Source organism: Chiloscyllium plagiosum, unplaced genomic scaffold (assembly GCF_037043375.1).
Source record: "Chiloscyllium plagiosum isolate Xiang-an unplaced genomic scaffold, Cpla_swu_hap1 HiC_scaffold_5, whole genome shotgun sequence".
Taxonomy (NCBI): Eukaryota; Metazoa; Chordata; class Chondrichthyes; order Orectolobiformes; family Hemiscylliidae; genus Chiloscyllium; species Chiloscyllium plagiosum.
The window spans coordinates 124,861,712-124,887,027 of NW_028270143.1; the positions used below are offsets into that span (position 1 = coordinate 124,861,712).

At 43.2% G+C, this 25,316-nt stretch overlaps 1 protein-coding gene across 2 annotated transcripts in view; it reads right to left on the reverse strand.

The window, feature by feature from the left end:
- The window catches only part of vill (villin-like), a 163,017-nt gene that overhangs the window by 43,965 nt on the left and 93,736 nt on the right, over positions 1-25,316 (reverse strand). For both annotated transcript variants that reach the window (XM_043690859.2, XM_043690858.2), the window contains exons 2-7: positions 16,291-16,379; positions 14,005-14,079; positions 10,866-11,062; positions 9,894-10,002; positions 8,603-8,713; positions 5,297-5,502 (exon numbers count right to left, since the gene is read on the reverse strand). In XM_043690859.2, the coding sequence (XP_043546794.2) occupies positions 5,297-5,502; positions 8,603-8,713; positions 9,894-10,002; positions 10,866-11,062; positions 14,005-14,079; positions 16,291-16,362 (770 nt within the window). In that variant the 5' untranslated portion in view covers positions 16,363-16,379. The remainder of the gene's footprint in view (positions 1-5,296; positions 5,503-8,602; positions 8,714-9,893; positions 10,003-10,865; positions 11,063-14,004; positions 14,080-16,290; positions 16,380-25,316) is intronic.

The window sequence follows — 25,316 nt, forward strand, 5'->3', positions numbered from 1 at the left end:
TAAAAGGTGGTGGTCAGCCGCCTTAGAGCCTTGCAAGGCCATTTCACAAGGCAGTAAAGGACATCAGATTTCCTTCAATAAAGGTCATTGGAGTCATACAGATATACAGCACAGAAACAGACCCTTTGGTCTAACTTGTCAATGCTGATCAGATATCCTAAATAAATCTTCTCTCATTTGCCAGCATTTGGTCCATATCCCTCTAAACTCTTGCTATTCATATACCCATCCAGATGCCTTTTAAATGTTGCAATTGTACCAGCCTCCACCACTTCCTCTGGCAGCTTATTCCATACGCGCACAACCCTCTGCGTGAAACATTTGCCTCTTAGTTCCCTTTTAAATATTTCTCCTCTCACCTTGAACCTATGCTCTCTATTTTTGGACTCTCCCACCCCAGGGAAAACACCTTGTCTATTTACCCTATCCATGCCCCTCATGATTTTATAAACCTTTACAAGGTTATCCCTCAGCCTTTGACGCTCCAGGGAAAACAGCAGTCATACAGTTAATAACATGGTCTATTCAGCCTCTCGCTTTAGCTCAAACCCTCCAATCCTGGCAACATCCTTGTAAATCTTTTCTGAACCCGTTCAAGTTTCACAACATCGTTCCTACCAGAAGGGTGACCAGAATTGCATGCAATGTTCCAAATGTGGCCTAACCAATGTCCTGTACAGCCGCAACATGACCTGCCAAAGTCTATGCTCAATGCACTGACCAATGAAGGAAAGCATACCAAACGCGTTCTTCATTATCCTATCTACCTGCAACTCTACTTTCAAGGAACTATGAACCTGCACTCCAAGGTCTGTTTGCTCAGCAACACTCCCCAGGACCTTACCATTAAGTGTATAAGTCCTGCCCTGATTTGTATTTCCAAAGTGCAGCACCTCACATTTATCTAAAATAAGCTCCATCTGCCATGCCTCAGCCCATTAGATCCCATTGCACTCTGAGGTAATCTTCTTTGCTGTCCACTTTTGGTGTCATGTGCAAACTTATTAAGCATACCTCCTATGTTCACATCCAAATCATTTATATAAATGACGAAAAGCAGTGAGAGTACATGGCACGCCACTGGTCACAGGCCTATAAGTCTGAAAAGCAACCCTCCACAATCACCCTCTATCCTCTACCTTCGAGCCAATTCTGTATCCAAATAGCTAGTTCTCCCTCAATTCTGAGTGATCTAACCTTGCTAACCAGTCTACCATGAGGAACCTTGTCAAACACCTTTCTGAAGTCCATAAAGATCCTGTCCATTGCTCTGCCCTCACCAATCCTCTTTGTTAATTCTTCAGAAAACTCAATCAGATTCATGAGACACCATTTTCCATCCACAAAGTGATGTTGACTATCCCTAATCAGAGTCAAGATTAGAGTAGTGCTGGAAAAGCACAGCAGGTCAGGCAGCATCTGAGGAGCAGGAAAATCGATGTTTCGGGCAGAAGCCCTTCATCAGGAATTCTCTAATCTTGACTCTGATCTCCAGCATCTGCAGTCCTCATTTTCGTCTATCCCTAATCAGTACTTGTCTTTCCAAATACATGTAAATCCTTTCCCTCAGGATCCCCTCTAACAATTTGCCCACCACCGATGTCAGGCTCTCCAGTCCATTGTTCCCTCACGTTCCCTTTCCACCTTTCTTAGATAGTGGCACCAAGTTAGCCAACCTCCAGTCTTCCGACATTTCATCTGCAGCTATCGATGAAACAAAGGGGCCAAGCAATCAGTGAATCAGTTGAGGTTTTATAGCAATACAACGTTTCTATCGTTACTATTACTGAGCCTGTTTTTAATTACCAGATTTACTTGGTTAACTCGGTTATTAGATTGTTGATTACCCAGCATTGAAACATTATCTGGGATATGCAGGAATATAGAGTTGAGGTTAAAATCAAATCAGGTGTGATCTTACTGAGTGGCGGAGCAGGCTCAGAGGGTGGCGTAGCTTACTCTGCTTCCTTGTTTATATATTCATAACCAAATGTAAATTCTCCAGCTGCCTGGTAAGATTTTAAATGACAGCTCCAAATCATTAATTCAGGCTTCAGATTCACATAATGCAATAATTATATTGCCACACCCAATTCCAGATCTATTTCAGAGCCTGTCATAGTTTCATTGGGATTAACTAGTCACCACAGAATTGTTATAGTGTAAAAGGCTGCCATTCAGCCTCTTGAACCTGCAATAATTCTCTTCTCTCAAAAACCAATTCATTTAGGGAAATGCCCCCGACCTCTCACCATAAACTTGCATTCTTCCATTTCAGATAACAGTCTAATTCTGTCTCCACCACACTTTCAGTCAGTGAATGCCAAACCAATTGTAGCACGAGAAAGGTTTTCCTCATGTCACCTTTTTTCTTTTATCATTCACTCTAAATCTGTGCCCCCTCTCATTCTCAAATCTCTGTGAGGGAACAGTTTTTCCCTAGCTACTTTGTCTGGACTCTCAAGTCTTTTCTAAAGGAAACCATAAAGATATAGGAGCAGAATTAGACCATTTGGCCCATCAAGTCTGCTCCACCATTTGACCATGGCTGATAATGTTTCTCAACCTCATTCTCTGCCTTCTCCCCATAACCCTTGATCCCCCTACTAATCAAGAACATATTCATCTATTTCTGTCATAAATACTCTCAACGACTTGGCCTCCATAGCTGTCTGTGGCAATGAATTCCACAGATTCACCACTCTGTGGCTGAAGAGATTCCTCCTCATCTCAGTTCTAAAGGGGTGTTGCTTCACGCTGAGGCTGTGCCCTTGGGTCCTGGCCTCTCCTACTAGTGGAAGCATCATCTTCACATCCACTCTATTCAGGCCTCTCAGTTATTCTGTATGTATTATTCGGATCCCCCCTCATCTTTCTAAACTCCATCGAGTATTGGCCCTAAGTCCTCAACTGCTCCTCACATGACAAGTCCTTGATCCTTGGGATCATTCTTGTAAATCTCCTCTGGACGCCCTCCAATGCCAGAACATCCTTCCTTAGAAATGGGACCCAAAACCTCTCACAATATTACAAATGCAGTCTAACCAGAGCCTTAGCAGTACATCCTTGTTATTGTATTCTAGCAGTCTTGAAATGAATGCTAACATTGCATTTGCCTTCCCAACTGCCAATTAAACCTCATGATAACCTTAAGAGAATCTTGAACCCGGACTCCTAAGTCCCTTTTTGCTTCAGATTTCTGAAGCCTTTCACATTTAGAAAATACATTATGCTCTATTCTTCCTACCGAATTGTATAAACTTACACTTTCCCACACTCTATTATATCTGCCACTTGTTGGCCCTGTCTCCTAGCCCATCCAAGTCCTACAGCCTCCCAGCTTCCTGAATACTACCTGTCCCTCCACTTATCTTTGCGTCATCTGCAAACTTCGCAACAATGCCCTCAGTTCCTTCATCCAGATCATTAACGTATAATGTGAATACTTGTGGTTCCAACATTGACATACTAATCACTGGCTGCCATCCTGACAAAGACACCTTTATATCCACTCTTTATCTTCTTCCAGTCAGCCAATCCTCTATCCATACCAATACCTTGCCCCTAACATGGGTTCTTATCTTATTTAGCAGCTTCCAGTGCAGCATCTTGTCAGAGGCCTTCTGGAAATCCAATAGTTCATACACACTGGCTAAACTGCTCATAACCCCGTCAAATAATTCTAACAAATTTGTCAAGCATGGCCTTCCCCTGACAAAGTCATGCTGACTTGGCCCTATTTTACCACTACGAAGTACTCTGCAATCTCATCCTTAAGAATGGACCCAAAAACTTACCAACAACTGAGATCAGGCTAACCTGCCTTTAATTTCCTGTCTTTTGCCTCCTTCCCTTTTAAACAGGGGTGTTACATTATCCATTTTCCAGTCCTCTGGCACCCCTCTTGACTCCAATGATTCCTGACAGATCATCATCAATACCTCTATAATCTTCTCAGCTACATTCTTCAGAACTCTGGGGCATAGTCCACCTATTCCGGGTGATATATCCACCTTTAGACCTCTCAGCTTCCACAGCATGTTCTTCTTAGTGATGGCCACTACACTCACCCCTGTTCCCTGACTCTCTTGATGTTCTGGTATGTTGCTGATGTCTTCCACCATGAAGACTGATATAAAATACCCATTCAGTTCCTCTGTCATTTCTTTGTTCCCCAGCCTCATTTTCCAGTAGTCCTATGTCCACTCTGCCTTTCTTTTACCTTTTAGATATTTAAACAATTCTGCAATCTCCTTTTATATTACTAGCTAGCTTACCCTTGTATTTCCTTCATCTCCTCCATTATTGTTTTTTTTTCAGTTGTGCTCTGCTGGTTTTTAAAGGCTTCCCAATCTTCTGGCTTCCCACTGAGACACCATATTGCTCTCATTTTCTTTTGCTTTCATGCTGTACATGACTTCTCTTGTCAGTCATGATTGCTTCGGTCTCCCCCTTGATATGTTTAGTTTTCCTTGGGATAAATTTGTGCCGTTCCTCCCAAAATATCCCCAGAAACTTCTGCCATTGCTGCTCCATTGTCTTCCCTGCTCCGCTCCCTTTCCAATCAACTCTGGCCAGTTCCTCCCTCATGTCTTTCTAGTTACATTTACTCAATTGTAATACTGTTACATCTGATTCCAGCTTCTCCCTATCAAACTGTAGGGAGAATCCTATAATATTATGGTCATTGTCCCTAGGGGGTTCCTTCACCTTCAATTCCCTAATCAAGTCTACCTCATGACACATCGCCAAATCCTGAACTGTCTGTTCCTTAGTGGGGTCTACCACAAGCTGCTTCATATAACCACCCCGTAGGCATTCCACAAATTCCTTTTCTTGGGATCCACTACAATCCTGATTTTCCCAGTTCACCTGCATATCGAAGTCCCTTGTGATTATTGTAATCGGGTCTTTCTTACATGTCTTTTCTATATCTGGATTAATTTCTTTCCCCATTTCCTGACTGCTGCTGTGAGGCCAATGCACAACTGCCATCAAGGTCTTCTTTCCTTTTCAGTTTCTCAAATCTATCAACACAGATCTATGCCTTCTGACTGTATATCATTTCTTGTTATCAATTTAGTTTCATTTCTACCCACAGGAGAACCCAATGGCCTCTGCCCATCTGTCTGTCCTATTGACAGGATACATAATCTTGGATATTTAGGTCCCAGCCTTGACAGTCATTATTAATGTCCATAAGAACTCACAGGATAGTGACTGGTGAAGTAGTTGCGCTTTGGTCCCTTTAGCTAATTATTCCTGAACTTACTGGCTTACAAATGCAGTAACTTACTGGTAAAGCCTGATATTGGCTTTCTGGAGCTGGTCAGCCCTCTCATCAGGGGCAGGATCCTTCAACTCCCCTCTCCGTTCTCCAAGTACGGCCGTCATTATCTTTTTCAGCTCGGGATATTGATCTTCCTCGTCTCCATCGATGATGCCAATCTGAGCTCGTCCTCCACGCTCTTGATCTCTGATACTTTGGGCAAGCAACAGGGCCTGACAGTGTAAGAGACAGCCTTTGTCAAAATCTTAGTATTAGTGCATCTACTTGTCTGAAAGACTGAAACCGTGAATTTGGGACAAGCCTTTTAAGAAACCTGCAAATGGTGAAGAAAATAAGAGCAGGAGCGAGAGTATGCCATTCAGCCCTTTGAGTCTGCTGTACCATTCAATAAGATCATGGATGATCGTCTACCTCCATCCCCATTCATGCACCGTCTCCACACCCCTTAATTCCCAGAAATCTATTAACTAATAATGACTGGGCCTCCACAGCTCTCTGCAGTAGAGAATTCAAAGATTCCCAGACCACTGATTCAAGACACTTTTCCTTGTCTGAGTAAGACTCGGAATACTGAACACAAAACATTAACTCTGTTTTTTGCTAGACTTGCTGAGTTTCTCCAGCACTTTCTGTTTTTAATTCAGATTTCCAGCATTCACAGAATTTGCTTTCATTCTCAGCGTCTATTCTATCAAATCTGTGAAACAGATAAATGGATTAAACATGGAGGCCAAGTTGCAAAGTCTAGGTTCATGTGCCATTCTGAATTGACCAATAAGGAATTATCTAGAGGAGATGGTTGTGTGGTGACAATATTACTGGGCTAGCAATCAAGATGCTCAGGGTAATGCACCACCACATCCCACCACAGTAAATTATGGAATCTAAATCTGTGTCCCCAGAGCATTAGCCTGGACCTCTGAGTTATTCGTCCAGTGACATTGCCACAATACCACCATTGCCTTCTGATTGCCAGATTTACAGCAATGTGGCTGATTCTTAACTGCCCTCTGAAATAGCCAAGCAAGTCACTCAGTTCAAGGACATTTAGAGATGGATAATAAATGTTGGCTTTGGCACAAGTGCCAAAAATTCCCAGAAAAGAATAAAGAAATTCAGTTGAGATGGTTAACATAGGATTTGCTAGTTCATTGAGTTATTGGTGGGACTCCAGAACAAGGACATAACTTAATATTAGAACTCGGTAGGTCACACATTTTCAGACTAAGGATTCTAGAATTGTGCAACACTCTCAGAATATGCTGCTGATGCTGTGGATGAATTAAAATATTCAAACTGTGGCTGACAGAGTTTTGTCTCAATTACAGTAGGAATTACAGAATGGAGATGGGGCGATGAACTAAGATTAGTTTAATTGAATAGCGGAACAAGCTCAAGGAGCTTGAAGGTGCCCTCCAAGTTTTATAACCATCATTTAGACCGGTCAGCACTAGGGACTAGTGCACCTTGACAGGCAATCACTCAGGCCACCCTACAGGCAGCAGGTAAAGCAGATGCCTTAAAGTAGCTGGGAATCCATTTTGGAATATGAAGTAAAACTTGACCAATTGAGTACAGCTCGAGAGCACGGCTAGTACCTGGTAAAGGGCTCTCAGTGGATGAGGGACACCCTTACCCTACATAAACCCTCAAACAGCTTCTGTCTGCTAGAATCGATTAATACGGCACAGAAGGAGGATCATCAGCTAATCGAGTCAGTGCTAATTCTTTTGAAGAGAACTCCAGTCAATCCTACCATCTCCCAACACAACTGATCTTTCTCTTTCTTTCAGTCAAATATTTATCCAAATTTCTTTTTGAACACTAATTTGAAACTGTATATGTCTCAACATCAAGGAGGGAGTACATTCCAAATTCAAACAATGCTTTGTGTAAGTTTTTTCCTTCTTGTTGTCTCTTTCTTATCCCAAAATATTTATGAAGCAGTCACTGGAAACATTTTCTATTTATCTGATTTAAACTTTTCATAGGTTTTATATATCTCCATCATATCCCCTCAGGCTTCTTGGCTCTAAGACAGCCAACGGCAGATGGAGTTCAACCTGGATAAATATGAAGAGATGCAGTTTGGAAGGTCAAACTTGAATGCTGAATATAGGATTAAAGACAGGATTCTTGGCAGTGTGGAGGAACAGAGGGACCTGGGTGTTCAAGTACATAGATGCCTCAAAGTTGCCACCCAAGTGGATATTGTTGTTAAGAAAGCATATGGTGTTTTGGCTTTTATTAACAGAGGGATCGAGTTTAAGAGCCGCGAGGTTTTGCTGCAGCTCTACAAGACCCTGGTGAGACCACACTTGGAATATTGTGTCCAGTTCTGGTCGCCTTTCTATGGGAAAGATACAGAGGCTTTGGAGAGGGTGCAAAGAAGGTTTACCAGGATGCTGCCTGGACTGGAGGGCTTGCCTTATGAAGAGAGGTTGACTAAGCTCGGACTTTTCTCTCTGGAGAGAAGGAGCAAGAGAGGTGACCTGATCGAGGAATACAAGATAATGAGAGGCATGGATAGAGTCAATAGCCAGAGACTTTTCCCCAGGGCAGGATTGACTTGCATGAGGGGTCACTGTTTTAAGATATCAGGAGAAAGGTATAGAGGGGACGTCAGAGATAGGTTCTTTACACAGACAGTTGTGAATGCATGGAATGCGTTGCCAGCGGTGGTGGAAGCAGAGTCATTAGGGACATTTAAGCGACTGCTGGACATGCAAAGGACAGCAGGGAATTGAGGGGTGCGTAGGTTAGGTTATTATATTTTACATTAGGGTAATCCTCGGCACAACATCGTGGGCTGAAGGACCTGTTCTGTGCTGTATTTTACTATGTTCCATGTTCTATATTCTAAAGTGAACAGTTCCACCTCTTCTGTAATCCCTCATCCCAGTAAATTTCTTCTGAATCCTCTACAACAATGGTAGACAGGGTAGATACTGCGAGGATGTACCCCCTTGGTGTGGAATTTAGAACATATTAACAACCTCAATATCAGATGTAGGCCATTTAAGATTGAGATCAGGACGGATTTCTTCACTCACATGTTTGCACAACTTTGGAACTGTCAACCAGGAAAGCTGTCAATGCTCAGTGGCTGAGAGATTGAGACTGATAGAATTTTTTTGGCCCTAAAGGAATTAATGTTTTTGCAATAGTGTAAGAAAGCCATGATTTTATGGAATGGTGGAACAAGCTTTAGGGGCTGAATAGCTACTCCTGCCCCATTTATTTCTCCCCCTTTGCAGTCTAGATTCATCAAAGAGAAAGGTGTTTCTGTTTCATCACTGTGCTCTAACTGACCTTCAACCTCTCAGTCCTATTACTACGTGGCGCATTCCACTGGACAATGACCTTTCCCAAATCCAAGAGGAAAACATCACCAGAGTTGAAACTGTTCCAGGATACATCCACCTGAATTGAAACAAAACAAACAAATTCTTAATATTTCATGTATGAATCTTATGAACATTTCAGAAAATACGTGGTGTGCATTTTTTTTGCTTTCCTGAGCACAGCCTCTCCTCATGGAAATACAATTCCTGCATTTCAGCCTTGATTGTCTGTGATGCTGCAGTGTTGTTGTATTGCTCTAAATTTACACTATATGGGTCTATATTTTGTACATCTATATTGTGGTTGTCAGTGCTCTTGCCTAGTGCTCTGACGTCTGAGTCAGAATGTTGTGAATGAACCCAAGACAGCGTGATATTGAGTGAGCTGGTACCATCTTTTGAATTAGATACTAAACCAAGCGTCTGTCTGTCAAATTGGATGGATCTAATAAATCCCATGGCACTGTTTGAAGAACAGTAGGGGTGACTGCTGTGCTGGCCAATATTTATCCCTCCATTAACATCAGTAATAATCTCAAGAAGCTTGACGCTATCCAGGACAAAGCAGCCTGCTTGATTGGCACTACATCCAATGTTCATTCTCTTCATCACTGACACACCAAGGTAGCAATACCATCTACAAGATGCACTGCAGTAACTCACCAAACCTCCTTAGACAGCACCTTCCAAGACTACTACCTTTACCACTTAGAAGGACAAAGACAGCAAATACACAACATGCCAAACTTTCCTCCAAGCAAACTACCATCCTGACTAGGGACTTCACTGCCACTCTTTCACTGTCATTTGGCTAAAATCCCAGAACGCCCTTCCTTTCAATAGTGTGAGTGTTCCTGCACCTCAAAGGACAAGGACGGTTCAAGAAGGCAGAACTTGAACATCTTCTCCAGGACAATTAGGGATGGGCAATAAATGCTTCTTCAGCCAGTAATCCCCACATCACTTTCAAAGATGGTGACTTGACAGCACTGTTCCCTCTAACTTTCTTCCTGGCTGCAAGGGCATTCGAGGTCCATGTAAGCATGGAAGTCACAGTATGACTGCTGATGCTGATCGTCATGCAAAGAATCTTGGAAAGGCTTAAAAGGGAATGCTGCTGGACAACAATGTGCCATAGTGTAGCTTCTCATGACTCAATGTAATAATCTTGGCAAGGGATACTCATTTCGTCAACAGCTTGTTTTCTATTTTGGTGCCCTTTAATGTGCCCAACTGTCCTAATAATAGTCACAGCTTACCTCTGACGCAGTTACGTTCTTCTTCCCCTTGACATGGAGTAGCCGCTTGATGTTATACATGTTCGTCTCTACGTGTTTGAAGCCAGAGGCTACGCCTCCTTTCTTGTATCTGTAATGATCACAACACTACCATGGTTACTGCAGCCTACTGTTAGCAGCTCAGCAGTCATTTGGTTGCCATTAATCAGCTTTTATCCCTTGCCATTCCCATCCACATTTGCCATTTCTATTTGGACATGATGGCTCCCATGTCTTGGCCATATTCACCTCAAAGAAACAAAACACTGAGTGGCAAACATTAAAGCTAACAATTTATATCTTGTAAAATGCCACAAATGACCATACAAGGATGATTAAAACAAAAACTGACATCCAACTAAAGAAAGGTTAGGGTCAAAAGCTTGGATAAAGAGAGTGACTTTAAGGCATCCCTTTTATGTTAGGGCAAATCTAGTGTATTTTCATTATACACTCCATATTACAATTACTTCCTCCCTTAAGTGTTGAGACCAAATCTGCACACAGCATTCCAGATGTTGTTTCTCCATTGTCCTTGGCAATTGTAGCAATGTCTCCAAATTCCAGCACTCTAAGTCCCTTGCAATAAAGGCTTATAAATCATTTGCTTTCCCAATAGCTTGCTGTACCTGAATGCCAACTTTTGTGTTCCTTATACAAGTACACACAGTTTCTTGCAGTTATTTTATGCCTTTTAAAATACATTCCACTATCTATTCTTACCACCAGAATGAATAATCTCCCATTTTCCCACATAATACGCCATACGCCCACTCACACGATCTATCTAACCTCTATGCGACCTCTGTGTCCTTCTCACAATTTACATTCTGATTGATTATTGTACAGTCAGCAAAAAGATAGGCTGAGAGGCCCCATGCTGTGCTATTTGAAGAATGCAATTGAAGGAAAAACCAGAAGGTCAAAGGGCAAGCTTTTGGCAATTTTACTCACACGATACCATTCTTGAAGTAACTTTTGAACTCTGGAGACTCATAACCCTGTGTTTCCCGGTACTGGGTAGGTCCTCCACCAAGGTGATCATCCAGTTGGGTGATGTACATTGCAGCAGCTCCTTGCTCATCCTGGGTTGACTCCTTCCCAATCCAGTAATGGAGGGCTTTGGACGTCCCTCTCTCTGTCTCACGAATCTACAGACAAATAACTAGGTTAATTCTTCTTTCCTTTCAACAGCAGGCATTTATATAGCACATTTAATGTGGAAAAAAATCCTAAAGAACTTTAGAAGAATATAATCAGAGAATTGCTTGCAGGGCCCACATAAGCAGATATTAGGACAGGTGATAACTTGGTCAAAGGAAAGGTTTGATCTAAGATAAGAGAGGTAGAGAAATTAAGAGATTTAGAGTATTTGGGAAACTGTCAATTGGGGAACTTCAGAAATCAGGGTCAGGCAAGAGGTCAGTATTTAAGGGGCACAAGGATTGTAGAGGGTTGTCGAGAAGAAGGTGGTTGCAGGGATAGTTGTCAGGGATTTTTGGTTCAGGACTTTGATTTTGAGTTCAAATAAGGGTCACTCATGGCTCCCATACAGTCAGTCAATTGGCCAATTATTAGCCAGGGAATGGATTCTTGAAGCTGGAGGTGCATACAGGGAAGAAGCCAATACTATAGGAGTCTGCAGATTAATCATATAATCCCTACAGTGTGGAGACAGGCCATTTGGCCCACTGAATCCAAAGGACTCTTCAAAGAGCATCCCACCCAGATCTAGCCCCCTAACCTATCCCTGTAACTGTGCATTTCCAATGGCTAATCCGCCTAGCCTGCATATCTTTGGACATTATGGGCAATTTAACATGGCCAATCCATCTAACCTGCACATCTTTGAACTGAGGAAACTGGAGCATCCAGAGAAAGCCCATGCAGACAAACTCCACACAGACAGTTGCCTGAGGCTGGAATCGAACCTGGGTCCCTGGCACTGTGAGGCAGCAGTGCTAACCACTGAGCCACCATGCTGCTCCAAAGATAAGAGAGAAAGGAAAAGAGGGAATCCATCTTGAAGCTCATATGGAGTATAAATACCAGCATGGATCAAGAGGGCTGGACCAGTTGAGCTGAATGGACTGTTTCACTGCTGGATATACTAAGTATGTCGCATCCCAACACCCATACTCCAGAATGAATATTAATAACAAATGTTGAAAGATGAGCCAGACTAGTTACAGGTAGTAGCATCACCTACATCACCGCCTACAAGTTCTTCTCCAATCACACACTGACTTGGAAGTACATCATTGCTCCTGCACTATTGCTGGGTCAAAATCCCAGAACTCCCACCCCGACGGCATTCTAGGTCTAACTACACCTCAGGGACTGAAGTGGTTCAAGAAGACAACTCACTACCACCTTTCCAAGGACAAGGGGATGGGTAACTAATGCTGGCCTGAGCAGCAACACCTTCATCCATGAAAGAAAAATATAAACAAAAAATTTAAATTTTGTTAACATTCAACAAACTCAATTGTATAACCTGAAGTGTGTGTTAGGAACATAGGAATTAGGAGCAGGCATAGGCAATTCAGTCCTTTGAGCCCACTTCGCAATTTAACATGATCATGGCTGATCTTATCCTGGTCTCAGCTCCACTTTCCTGCCTGCTCCCATAGCCCTTTATCCTGCTTTTCATCAGAAACATATCTATTTCTTTCTTGAACCTGTGGATTTATTCTGCCTCCACTGCACTCTGGGGCATTGAGTTCAACAGATTCACAACCGTCTGAGAGAAGTAGCTTCTCTTCATCTCAGTTCTGAACTTACGTCCTCTCACTCATTATCTCTGACCTCTTGTTCGAGACTGGCCCACAAGGGGAACATCTGTTCAACGTCCACCTTATCAATTACCTTCAACATTTCATATACCTCCATCAGATCCCCCATCATTTTTCTGAACTACCATTAGTACAAGCCCAAGATATTCAACCTCTCCTAACACAACAATCCTTTCATCCCTGGACTCAATCTGGTGAATCTCCTCTGAACTATCGCCAGCGCAACCTCAAGAAAGGAGACCAAAACTGGACACAATATACCAGGTTCAAGAGTGTGGTGCTGGTAAAGTACAGCAGGTCAGGCAGCATCTGAGGAGCAGGAGAATTGATGTTTCGGGCATAAGTCCTTCATCAGGAATTAAACTTGTGGGCCGGGGTGGGGGGGTGCTGAGAGATAAATGGGAGGGTGGTGGGGCTGGGGGGAAATGCTGGAGGTAGATGAAGGTGGGGGAGACAGTGATAGGTCAGAGAGGAGGGTGGAGCGGATAGACGGGAAAGACGACAGAAAGGTCAAGATGGTGGTGCCCACCTCATCCGAGTCCCAAGCCTCCAACTCGGCATCGCCCTCTTGAGCTGTCCATTGTCTTTCCCATTTGTCCGCTCCACCCTCTGCTCCGACCTAGCATCTTTATCTACCTACTGCATTCTCAGCGACCTTCTGCACAGCCCCGCTCACCTCCCATTTATCTCTCAGCCCTCCCGACCCACAAGCTTCATTCCTGATGAAGGGCTTCTGCACGAAAGATCGATTCTCCTGCTCCTCGGACGCTGCCCGGCCTGCTGTGCTTTCCAGCACCACATTCTCGACTCTGATCTCCAGCATATGCAGTCCTCACTTTCTTTTAGTTGATTCCACAACGTACCAGGTTGGACTCAAAAACACCTCAACAACACGTTGGTCTTGGTCATCGTAAGTCATTGTCAATGATAACTGACTATATGAGGCCAGCACTAGGATAGGGTGGGTGTTCACAGCTTTAATTCACAGGATGCCTGCAGGGTGACTGGATAGTGACCCTGAAAACACAGGCCTCCGGGTAGCCAGTGCTGATGTTGCTCAGCAGGAGAAATATATTAAAAAGTCAATAAAAATTCAATTTTTCAAAATTTTTTTTCCCTCATGTGTCCCTTTCTAGCTCAATCCCTCCTCCAATAGATTTGGGATATGGATAATCTTCAACTAGTCCAGACTGAGGTACGTGCAGTAAGTTAGAAAGGGTGACAGGAGTACAGGTCTTATTGTTTATTAAAACGTTAATAAAACAAGCTTTCATGCAAGTTCTCCTCCTCATACTTACAAACAGTATCAGGTAACAATCGCCTTCAAAAAAACTCCCATAAGCCTTTGGAGGAACAGGGACCACCTCCATTTTCTGCAAAAAATTCACAAGAAAGTAAGAACCTCATATTGGAAGGCTGTTGGGAAACTTGAAAGGGCTCAGAAAACATTTACAAAGATGTTACCGGAGTTCAGCTATAGGTAGAGTCCGAATAGATTGAGGCTGTCTTCCCTGGAATGTCGGAGGTTGAGGGGTGACCTTTATAAAGGTTTATAAAATCATGAAGGACGTGGATAGGGTAAATAGACACGGCTTTTTCCCTGGGGTGGGAAAGTCCAGATCTAAAGGGCATAGGTTTAGAGTGAGAGGGGTAAAGTTTAAAAGGGACCCAAGAGGCAACATTTTCACACAAAGGGCGGTGAATGTATGGCATGAGATATACAGAAGTAGTGGTGAAGGCCGGTATATTGCAACATTTAAAAGGCATCTAGATGAGAACGTGAATAGGAAGGGTTTAAGAGGGATATGGGCCAAATGGGACTAGATTAATTTAGGATATCTGGTCAGAATGGACGAGTTGGATCGAAGGATCTGTTTCCATACTGTACATCTCTAGGACTCTAAATGAGACCTAATATTATACCTCACTTGTCATGTAATGGTGAATTCAGCATCATTAAAAGGAAATCCATACAAGAGATGGGGAGGATTCCCTGAAGCGAAAGATGTGTTCAAGGACAGATCTATTCAAGGGGACAGCACTGAATGAAGACCAATACAAGTACAAATTCCATCGCAGGGAAATCAATTTCAGAAAGATCATTAGAGGGAAAGATCACTTTGAGGTAATTGCTATGGTGAAGACTCGCCCCAGCAGAACATATGAGGTCCACTCAAGTCTGAGCCCTATAGGCAGAAATCGGGGACAATCTCTACAGAAATAGATCCATACACAGAAGGATCCACAGAGGGTCTTGTACAGTCGCCACTTGTAGAGATTTCCACTTCAGAAGGAGATCTGTGCAACAGTAGGTCATATTGGGAGGTGACCACTACAGGATGAAATCCTGTCAGGGTATGATACCAACAGGTGAAGATCTCTACAGGGATAGATCAATTTTTGAGGAGATCGTCAGGAGAAAATCAATAAAAGGGCAAATGCCAACAGAGGGCTATTCTTTCTGGGATAGAAACCTACTGAGGAAGGGCTCTGAAGGGATCCTAATGAGGTGATCACTACACAGGAAGATCCCGAAAGGTATAAGTCTCCATGGGAGATCAATGAGAAGAGATCAGCAGGTGATCCTTTAGCAGAAAATCAGTTGTAGATAGGTTAATTCAAGTGAAGATTTGATAGGGAGAAATCACTATAGCGAAAGATCCTTAAAGGGAGATTATACTTACATGAGGGAATGACCACATAGACCTGTGGGAAAATCATTTCAGGGAAAGAATACTTCAGGTCAGGATCCCTACAGGGAATAATTTGGGGGAGAGCCTTCAGTGGAGATGCCTATGGGATTAGATGGAGACTATTTCAGGCATGGGTTCCTACAGAGTGAGAAACCAATAGTGGCATATCCTTTCTGGGGGAAATCCCTACAAGGGAAGATCAGTTCAGCAGGAGGAGACCCTTCAGAGGGTCATCAGTTCTGGGGAGATCCATAGTGGAAAGATCTGCTGCAGGATGAGAACCATTTAGGGATCTCGACAAGAGGATTACAACCGGCAGTGCTCACCATGTCACTAGATGGAAGGGCTACTACAGGACAACGTGACTACAGAGAAAATAGTTACGGAGAGATGTGATTATAAGGAGATGTGATTACAAGGAAACGGGAATACAGATAGTCACAATTACAGAGAAGCTGATTTACAACATTCCTGAATACCTTTATCTTAATGATGATTTATATTTGGCATGTGATCAGTATGTCATAAACATTTTTTTAGTTCTTCTGGACCGTTCAGCATTTGTTGTCCATCTCTAACTGCCCTTGAACTGAGTGCCTTGATAGGTTATTGCTTTTGGTCCAGTCACATGTAGGCGAGACTGCATAAGGACAGCAGATTCCCTAAAAGGACCTTATGAACCAAGTGGATTTTTATGACAATTGTTGATAGTTGCCACGGTCAGCATCACTTAAATCACTGTGTAATCGAGATTTATTAATTGAACTTAAATTCCTCCAAGACTCTCAAAAGACAGGGTCAACATTCCTATTTTACCATAAACTGTAGCAACAGCAGCTATTTTCTAAGTGTTGTGGATACCATGAAGCAAGCTCCACTTGACGTTCTTACCTCGATGGTCCATATTTGCAGGCCTGGGCTCGTGCTGATATTTTTAAAGGCCTCTGCTATTACAGTTGGCATGGTAACAATGGTCACAACTAGAAGCAAGCAAAAAAAAATGGAGTCAGTGTTAAGACTGCATAATGTGCAATGTAGGTTGACTGAATTTTTTGTGGAGGTGACAAGATTGAATGATGAGGGAAAGGCAGTAGATGTTGTCTACATGGACTTTAGTAAGGCATTTGATAAGGCTGGTACAGAAGGTGAAGTCCCATGGGATCCAGGGTGAGCTGGCTAGATAGACCAAAACTTGCTTGGTCATAGAAGACAGAAAGTAGTGATGGAAGGGTGCTTTTCGGAATGGAGATCAGTAACTAGTGGTGTTCCGCAGGAATCAGTCCTGGGACTTCGTTGTTTGTAATGTATATAACTGAACTGGAGGAAAATGTATAGTAAGTTTGCAGGTGACACCAAAACTGGTGGAGTTGCAGACAATTAAGAGGATTGTCAAAGGATACAACAGGATATAGATATTTGGGCAGAAATATGGCAGACGGAGTTTAATCTGGACAAATGTGAGGTTATGCAGGTGCAAATTATACAATAATGGCAGAACCCTTTGGAGCATTGATATACAGGGGGATCTGGATGTACAGGTCCACAGATCCCTGAAAGTGGCACACAGGTGGATAAGGTGGTCAAGGAGACATACAGCAAGCTTGCCTGGGCATTGAATATAAAAATTGGCAAATTACATTACAGCTGTACAAAAGTAGCTGGGTCATATTTGCAATAGTGCATACAGTTTTGGTCACCACACCAGCAGAAGGACACTGATCCTTTGGAGAAGGTGAAGAGGAAGTTCACCCGGATGTTTCTGGCCTGGAGGGTTTTAGTTACGAGAGGTAGGATAAACTTGGACTGCTTTCACTGGAAAGGTGGAGGCTGAGGAGCAACCTGACAGAGGTCTACAAAATTACAAGAGGCACACATTGGGTGGATAGTCAGAGATGGGCGGCACGGTGGTTAGCACTGCTGCCTCACAGCGCCTGAGACCCGGGTTCAATTCCCGCCTCAGGCGACTGACTGTGTGAGTTTGCACATTCTCCCCGTGTCTGCGTGCACCCCCTCCGGGTGCTCTGGTTTCCTCCCACAATCCAAAGATGTGCAGGTCAGGTGAATTGGCCATGCTAAATTGCCCGTAGTGTTAGGTAATGGGTAAATGTTAGGGGTATGGGTGGGTGGCGGGTCGATGTGGACTTGTTGGGCTGAAGGGCCTGTTTCCACACTGTAATCTAATCTAATCTAGATGTTTTTCTAGGGTAAAAAAGTCAACTACAAGAGGGCACAGGTTCAAGTTGAGAGGGGGAAAATTTAGGGGAGAAGTGCAGGGAAACTTTTTCACATGGAGGGTGCTGGGTACCTGGAACGCACTGCCAGTGGAGATGGTGGAAACAGGCATGTTAGCAACATTTAAGGCATATCTTGATAATCACATGAATGGGAAGTGAATAGAGGGGCAGAAACTGCATGGGCAATAAGTAGCAGATCTAAATAAGTTTTAGGAATCATCAGAGGCATAGTGGGCCAAAGGGCCTGTTCCTGTGTTGCATTGCATCCTCAATGACAACAACCATCAATTGAGGTAATTCTTTTCCCCAATTGTTCTTAGTGAGAATTATTTAAGGGCTACCTTGTTTTTAAGGGCTCCTTTATCATTCTCATTAATTCATTAGAGTGGAACCACAGGAGGTGGGAGATATACTAAATTAGTATTTTGCATCAGTATTTACTGGACAGAAGGACAGGGAAACTAGGGAAGTTCGTGAAATAAGTGGCGATATCTTGAAAGGTGTCCAGAAGAGGAGCTGCTGGAGGTCTTAAAATGCACAAAGGCAGATAAATGCCCAGGACCTGATTAGGTGTTTCCCAGAACGTTCTGGGAAGGTAGGGAAGAGATTGCTGGGCCCCATGCTGAGGTATTTTTCTCTCTGATAGCCAAAGGTGAGGTACCAGAAGACCAGAGGTTGACTAATGTGGTGGCCATTATTTAACAAAAATTGTAAGGAACAGCCAGAGAACAATAGACTGGTTAGCTTTACATCAGTAGTGGTTAAGTTGTTGGAGGAGATTTTAAGAGACAGGATTTACATGCATTTGGAAAGGCAAGGATTGATTAGGGACAGTCAGCATAACTTTGTGGTGTGGGAAATCATATCTCACTAACATGATTGAATTTTTTGAAGAGGTGACAAAGATTGATGAAGGCAGAGCAGTAGACATTGGCTATATAGACTTCAATAAAGCATTTGACAAGTTTCCGTTTTATAGACTGGTTAGTAAGATCAGATCACATGGGATCTGAGGGAGCTAGCTAATTGGATACAAAATTGGTTTGAAGGTAGGAGGCAGAGGTGTTGGTGGAGGGATGTTTTAAGGAATGGAGGCTTGTGACCAATGGTGTGCCACAAGGATCAGAGCGAGGTCAACTGTTTTTTGTCATTAAATAAATGATTTGGATGTGAATATAGGAGACATGGTTAGTAAGTTTGCAGATGACATCAAAATAGGTGGGGTAGTGGACACTGGAGATTATCTCAGAGTACAACAAAACGTTGATCGGATGGACGAATGGGCCTGGGAGCAGCAGATGGAGTTTAATTTAGATAAATGTGAGATGTTGTGTTTTGATAAAACAAACCAGGAGATTGACTTCACTGGTCATAACATTGAGTATAGGAGTTGGGATGTCATGTTGTAGTTGTACAGGATATTGGTGTGGCCACCTTTGGAATACTTGGAGAAATTCTTGTCACCCTTCTAGGATGGATGTTGTTAAACTTGAGAGGGTGCAGAAAAGATTTACAAGGATGTTGCCAGGAGTGGAGTTTTGAGCTATAGAGAGAGGCTGAATAGGCTGGGGCTTTTTTCCATGGAGCATTAGAGACTGGGAGGTGACCTTATAGAGGTTTATAAAATCATGAGGAGTAAGCATAGGGTCAATGACCAAGGTCTTCTTCCCAGGGTAAGGGAGTCCAAAAGTAGAGGACATAGGTTTAAGGTGAGAAGGAAAAGATTTAAAAAGGACCTGAGGGGTAAGAATACCTTCTGTATTTCTGTTGATGTTATGTGAGATTTGAAGAATTCATCAATAACCCCAAATGTTATCACTGGTGCATAAAACATAAAAAGCCACACAACTGATGCATTAATTTCCTAAACGCCACAATATTTTAATTGGCACAAGATAACAGGTACAATTTAACAAAAGTTTATTTTTTAAGTAACAGGCACATACTTTATACAGTTTACAGAATTCCAAATTTGTATAATCCTTTGCGAGTAGAAATTTTCCCTAACTTCATTCCTGAAAGACCTGGTACTAATTTTTAAATTATGCCCCTGAGCCCTATACATCCTTAAATGAACAGATCACTTACTCATTAAAACTTCCTTCATTATAACAGTGACTACATTTCCAATGTATTGCATTTACTGTACTGATTAAGAATGACCCAAGGTCATAAAAAGCATTGTCTATGCAAAATGGTTGTGTGTTTGTCTCTGTTACAGTCACTGCACCTCAAGTAATTTACATCATCTTGAGATGTGATAACACATAGATGCAAATCTTTATGAGATAGAACTGTCCAGTTGTTATAACATTCATAATAATAGTATCTTTAACATTTTTCTCCACATAGCAGCTCCTGAACTTCTTAAGTCTTGAGCAACAGACTTTGCATTCATTTGCAAGTAATTACCCAAGTGACTTCCAAGTATTCCTGGTTTGCAGTTAAAATATTCCTTTGTTGACAGGTTTACAAATTGCTTTCTCCCCTTTTCAGCTCATGTCTAACTATGCAGTTTCTCAACCTACCTCTCTGGTGTCCATCTTCCCTACCTTTGCAGCTCCTCTTCCTATTTGGAGTTTAGAGTCTTGAGTGCCTCCTCTCCCATTTGGAGCCTCACGTGCCTTCCTCCTGCATGTCAGGCCTCAGCAGCTTTGCTGTGCACATCCTGGCAGTCTCAATTCCCCAGCATCCAGCCTCACCAGTCTCATTCACCCAGATATCACCCATTGCTTCCCATCTCTTCTCCCCCCTTTTGGGTCCCAGTGTCTCCAGATTAATGTCCCTCTGCCTGGACTGGTCACTCATGCTTCCTTTGATCCAGCAACCCCACTCTTGCTGCCATTTACATTCTCAATGCTCACTCATGCCCTAATGATAGACAGTTTCTCTCCAGTGTTTCTTCAGGTGAGCTACAAATGCAACAGGGAAGCAGCCATAATTGGAGGAGCAGTTCAGTCAATTCAGTCAATTCTACTTTTGGGAGTGACTTTTCAATGATACGTTGCCCTCGTGCTTGACTTTTCCAGAGGACTCTCAGGGGATGAATTCACATGCCACACCTCCCCCATTTTTTCAAAGCTACCAGCATTGAGTGTTTATTACATTCTGTGAGTATTGCCATCAAGTCTAGTATTTGCTGCCTTCCCTCATTATACTTGAGCTGAGGGTCTCACTCAGCCATCGCAGAAATCAGTTCAGAGTCAACCACATTGCTCTTAGTGTTGAGTCATATGTTGATCAGATTGAATAAAAAGCTAATGGTGAACATATAACCACTGTTGACTGTTGTAAAAGCCTCTCTGGGCAGTTCATTGATGCCCTTGTAAATCTGCTACCCTAACCTGGTCTGGCTTACATGTAACTCCAAGCCCACAGTCATGTGGCTGACACTCAATTGCCCTTTGGAAGCTGCAATGCCCACACGTCATGAACATCTTTTTAAAAAATGTTGCCATGCTCTTCTAAGGATTGATAGGACAGTGGGTACAGGATTAAGAGCAATTTTCAAAAGAAGATTGGACAAATACTTGAAAGGATGCATTCTCAAGGTTGTGGAGTAAGAACAGCAACATAAAATTAATTGGACAAATTTACCAAAGAGACCTCATAAATATGAGGGGAAATCTATGCTTAAAGAACCCCTTATCAGGAATCTAAGAACAACCAGCTTACCTTGGTGTAACTGCCCATGTGTTGTGTATGAAAAATCCAGCAGGGGTACCTGATATAATGCAATAACACTCTCATATGAAACAATAAACTGCCTGTTCTACAGATATATATAGTATTTTGCATATTAGCACTTTGCAAGGCAGCTTGGGATATGCAACTGGTTGAACAAAGGTATTCACATGAAAATCATCTCAATGAAAATCCCTGCCTAACAGAGTCGCAGAGCGTTGTAGGCTGCTGAATGCAGTCATGCAATGACAGATGCATAGATGCAGTCCTAGAGGTGACAAATGACATGAAACTGAAATGAACCAGCCTTATAAATATTTTGGCTGCAGGAGCAGATCAAAGGCATGGAATTCACCAGCAAGTAACTCATATCCTGACTCAAAGACTGTTCACCATCTACAAGGCACAAGTCAGTGACGTGATTGAATATTCTCCACTTGCCTGGATGAGTGCAGCTCTAATAACACTCAAGAAGCTTCACAACATCCAGAATAAGGAAGCCCAATTGACTGGGACCCAATCTACCATCAATGTGTGGTGACAGTTGTGTGTATCATCCAAAACATGGACTGTAGTAACTCATAAGCCTTCTTCAACAACGTCTTCCAAACCTACGACCACTACTCCCTCAAAAGCCAAATGCTGCGCATGTATGGGAACACCACCACCTACAAGGTCATCTCCAAGCCAAACACACCAGCTTAACTGCAAACCATTGCTAGTCCTTTCTAATCACTGAGTGAACTTCCCAGAACTTATTCTCTCTAATATTGAAAACATATGGATGCAGCGTTACAAGAAGGCAACTTTCAAAAGGCACTTAGTGTTGGGGAGTAAATGTTGGCCTAGCTAGCAATCACTTACATCTCAACAATGATTGTTTTTGAAATGAGTTGATAAATATGCTGAGCCACTTGTCTGCTTAAACATCATTAAAGCTAGTTTATATGTCAATTGATCCAGCCTGATTGCAGAAAGAGTGAGATAGGAAACAAAGAGAATCAGAGAGATTCTAATTGTTTCACTGATGTCCTTCAGGGAGTGGGATTTACTATACTTACCCAGTCTATATTACATACCTAAATATAGATATATTAAAGAGTCTTCGAGTCATCTACTTCTCAATTTCCCTGTCAACAGAGTAGGTCCAGCCCTTCAAGTTAACTGAATTATCTCAAGTATTTCTGTGATTTTTTTTTGGAAAACATGGTAGGTTTTTAAATCTTTTCCTTTCTGTCTTAACTATTGCACAATGTTATTTCTGACTTTGGAACTTGGTCCAGCTGTGAAATCTGAGCTACATAATGGTCCTACCTACATAGAACATAGAAAAATACAGCGCAGTACAGGCCCTTTGGCTCTCGATGTTGCGCCGATCCAAGCCCACCTAACCTAAACTAGCCCACTATCCTCCATATGCCTATCCAATGCCCGCTTAAATGCCCATAAAGAGGGAGAGTCCACCACTGCTACTGGCAGGGCATTCCATGAACTCACGACTCGCTGAGTAAAGAATCTACCCCTAACTTCTGTCCTATGCCTACCACCCCTTAATTTAAAGCTATGCCCCCTCGTAATAGCTGACTCCATACGTGGAAAAAGGTTCTCATGGTCAACCCTATCTAAACCCCTAATCATCTTGTACACCTCTATCAAGTCACCCCTAAACCTTCTTTTCTCCAATGAAAACAGTCCCAAGTGCCTCAGCCTTTCCTCATATGATCTTCCTACCATACCAGGCAACATCCTGGTAAACCTCCTCTGCACCCATTCCAGTGCCTCCACATCCTTCCTATAGTATGGCGACCAAACCTGCACACAATATTCCAGATGCGGCCGCACCAGAGTCTTATACAACTGCAACATGACCTCAGGACTCCGGAACTCAATTCCTCTACCAATAAAAGCCAGTACGCCATATGCCTTCTTCACCGCACTATTTACCTGGGTGGCAACTTTCAGAGATCTGTGTACATGGACACCAAGATCCCTCTGCTCATCCACACTACCAAGTATCCGACCATTAGCCCAGTACCCCATCTTTTTGTTACTCTTAGCAAAGTGAATTACCTCACACTTACCTACATTGAACTCCATTTGCCACCTTTCTGCCCAGCTCTGCAACTTATCTATATCCTGCTGTAACCTGACACATCCTTCCTCACTGTCAACAACTCCACCGACTTTCGTATCATCCGCAAACTTGCTCACCCTACCTTCTAGCCCCTCCTCCAGGTCATTTATAAAAATGACAAACAGCAATGGTCCCAAAACAAATCCTTGCGGAACACCGCTAGTAACTGCACTCCAAGATGAACCTTTACCATCAACTACTACCCTCTGTCTTCTTCCAGCCAGCCAATTCCTAATCCAAACCTCCAACTCACCCTCAATGCCATACCTCCGTATTTTTTGCAGTAGCCTACCATGGGGAACCTTATCAAACGCCTTACTAAAATCCATGTACACCACATCTACCGCTTTACTCTCGTCTACCTAGGTCCAGACATTTTAGGTCCATCTAATGACCCTGATACCTTGCCTCACACAGCTAGGACTACATGCCCCTGAAGGCCCATTCTCTCATAGAACCACAGAATCCTTACAGTGTGGAAACAGGCCATTTAGCATATAAGCCCACACTGATCATCCAAACAGCATCCTGTCTGGACCCATTCTCCTACCCTATCTCTGTAACCCTGCATTTTCAATGGCTAACACACTTAACCTACATATCCCTGAACACTATTGGAAATTTAGCAGGGCCAATCCACCTAAATTGCACATCTTTGGACAGTGTGAGGAAACTAGCGCACCCGGCGGAAACTCAGACTGACATGGGGACAACATGCAAACTCCACACACACGGTCACCCGAGGGTGGAACCAAATCTGGGTCCCTGGTGCTGTGAGGCAGCAGTACTAACTACTGAGCCACCATGTTGCTCATATCGAGTCATTTTGATTTAAGCCTGATACAGCAGACCCACATACTTGGGCCTATTTCCAGCTAAAGGTGAACAGTGGGAGCGGCGAGAGCGAGGACCAGGGGGTTGCTGGGAAGGTAAATTAATCCTTTAAAAACCTACTTCATGTATAGCTGGAGCACACGCTGAGCAGGAGCGCGCATTGGACTGCTGAGTAAGTGAGGTAATATATTTGGGGGTTGCTTTACTCAAAATTTAGCAGGGTCTCCCAACCATTCTCCTCCTCTAACCAAAAAAATGGTTTGTGTGCCGGATTGGTAGTAGTCTCTTTGGGAATTCAGAATAGTGGGAATAGATGTTAGAGCAATTGAATGTTCCTCCTGTAGAATGTGGGAGTTAAGGGTCACCACTAGTGTCCCCATTGACTTCATCTGCGGGAAATGCGCCCAACTCGAGCTCCTCGAAAACAGCAATAGGGAACTGGAGCTGGATGAACTTCGGATCATTCAGGAGCCTGAGGGGGTAACTGAGAGGAGTTACAAGGAAGTAGTCACACTTCAGGTACAGGAAAAAGGCAGCTGGGTTATAGTCAGGGGTCTGAATGGGAACAGGCAGACAGTGCAGGGAGCCTCTGTGGCTGTTCCCCTCAATATCACGTATACCATTCTGGATACTATTGAAGAGGAGACTTTAGCAGGGGAAAGCTATGGGGTACAGGTCTCTGGCACAGAGTCTGTCCCTGTTGCTCAGATGGGAAGGAGGGAGAGGAGCAGAGCATTAGTCATTGGTGACCCCATAGTTAGGGAGACAGATGGGAGATTCTGTGGGAACGAGAGAGACTCATGGTTGGTGTGTTGCCTCCCAGGTGCCAGGGCTAATGATGTATAGGATCGTGTTTTCGGGATCCTTAAGGGAGAGGGGGGGCAGCCCCAAGTTGTGGGCACCAATGATATAGGTAGGAAGGGGGAATGGGGTCGTAAGGCAGAAATTCAGGAAGTTAGGGTGGAAGCTTAGAGTTAGAACAAAAGTTGTTATCTCTGGTTTGTTACCTATGCCACGTACTAGCGAGGTGA